Source organism: Loxodonta africana, chromosome 3 (genome assembly GCF_030014295.1).
Source record: "Loxodonta africana isolate mLoxAfr1 chromosome 3, mLoxAfr1.hap2, whole genome shotgun sequence".
NCBI lineage: Eukaryota > Metazoa > Chordata > Mammalia > Proboscidea > Elephantidae > Loxodonta > Loxodonta africana.
In genome coordinates this window covers 29539160-29541207 of record NC_087344.1, presented here as the reverse complement: position 1 = coordinate 29541207, position 2048 = coordinate 29539160, and the positions used below count along the sequence as shown (strand labels likewise).

At 39.0% G+C, this 2048-nt stretch overlaps 1 protein-coding gene across 1 annotated transcript; it reads left to right on the top strand.

Moving 5' to 3' along the window:
- The first annotated feature begins 296 nt into the window (after positions 1–296).
- Positions 297–1607, top strand: LOC135230674 (olfactory receptor 7A10-like). The gene has a single exon (XM_064280838.1). It carries the CDS (start codon positions 639–641, stop codon positions 1575–1577), a length of 939 nt encoding a protein of 312 aa, XP_064136908.1. The 5' UTR covers positions 297–638; the 3' UTR covers positions 1578–1607.
- Positions 1608–2048: the final 441 nt, after the last annotated feature.

Sequence of the window (2048 nt, the reverse complement as noted above, 5' to 3'; positions counted from 1 at the left end):
TTGTTAGCAACCACCACAAGCTAGGAGAGAGTCTTCAGAGGAACTAACCCTACGGTTACCTTGATTTTGAACTTCTGGCCTCCTGAACTGTGAGAGAAACAATTTCTATTGTTTTAAGCGACCCAATTTGTGGTAATATGTTACCTAGGAATAATTACCAAGGTAATTTGGCTTCCCTAGCAAACTAATACAGCTAGGAACTTTTTAAAATGGAGGTCTTGATTCAGTAGGGGCAGTCTACTGATTCTGCATCTCTAACAAGCTTTCAGGTGAGGCTGATGCTTCTAGTCCATGGATCACACTCTGAGGAGCAAGGAGCTAGATGACTGTATCTCAGAGAAATGTATGCAGAAAGAGTGCTGGCTTTATGAGGTAGGTTATGATTAGAGATTAGTTTACCAACTTGAAAGGGCCAGTCAAAGGCAGAAAGAATGGCTGCATTATTAAATCCTCTGATTATTCAGCTGATCCACTGGCAAAATACAGGCTTTTATTTATTTTATGCGTAAAATACAGTACTTGTATTCATGTTTATTATGTGAAAATTATAATCTGTAGCAGTGCTGCTGATTGATGATGCCTATTTGTTTGTAAAGTGTTGTTCTTCTTTTTGCTTTTTTGACAGTAGCACTAGCTACATGGAACCAGAAAACCACACACAAATTTCAGAATTTATTCTTCTTGGACTCTCAGAAGAGGAGGAACTGCAATCTCTTCTTCTTGGTTTGTTCCTGTCCATGTATTTGATCACCTTTATTGGTAACCTTCTCATCATCTTGGCCATCATCACTGGCTCTCATCTCCATACTCCCATGTACTTCTTCCTCACCAATCTGTCCTTTGTAGATATATGTTTCACCTCCACCACTATCCCGAAGATGCTACTGAACATCCATACCCATAACAAAGCCATCACGTATCAAGGCTGCCTTGCCCAAGTATATTTTTTCATCCTTTTTTTGCAGTTGGATGTTTTTTTCCTTTCTATAATGGCTTATGACCGGTTTGTGGCCATCTGTCACCCACTGCACTACATGGTCATCATGAATCCCAGACTCTGTGGCTTTTTGCTGCTCTTTTCCTGGATATTGAGTGTTCTAGGCTCTCTGCTTCGTAGTTTACTGGTGTTGAGACTGTCCTTCTGTACTAACTTGGAAATTACCCACTTCTTCTGTGAAATCAATCAGGTTATCCAACTTGCCTGTTCTGACACCCTCCTCAATATCATAGAGATGTATTTTGCAACTGGGGTGATGGGCATTATTTCCCTCACTGGCATCGTATTTTCTTATTCTCGGATTGTCTCTTCCATACTGAGAATTACATCAGCAAGGGGGAAATATAAGGCATTTTCCACTTGTGGTTCTCACCTTTCAGTTGTTTCCCTGTTTTATGGTACAGGTGTTGGGGTCTACCTCAGTTCCACCACTATCCAAAATTCCAGGGCCAGTGCAATAGCCTCAGTGATGTACACCGTAGTCACACCCATGCTGAACCCCTTTATCTACAGTCTGAGGAACAAGGACATAAAAAGGGCACTGAAAAGTCTTATTGGGATTGTTACTTTAAATGAGTGACAAAAATGTTTGCCTTGGGGCTGGGCAAGAATCCTCGAGTATCCTGGAACCAGATTGGCATCCAGAAATTTGATTTTTTTTGTTGTTGTTCAGTGTTTCTTAATCTCCAGACATTGCAAGCATTTATGATTTTACTTTTCTGCAAGTAAGTTCTGACTTTGGAGCATAATTATTTTGAGAGCATCCACCTGTTTAAATTGGTAATAGTTATTCATAAAAATATGCTCTCTTCAATTTCATTTTCTCTTTCATGGCTAAATTATGATGAAGCAAAAAATTTTATGAGATAATAAAGATTGGAGTGTAAATTTTTGTTCCTGGTTCACTGTGTATTAGAATTCTGAGGTCTCCTTTATTAGACTTGAGTCACCTTTTCCTTTCTGAATCCCTATGTTCATGCCACTTTCATAATTTAGATGTAGTATGTTTAATCACTTTATAAGTTTTCTGAGACATTTTAGTTCCCTCTCT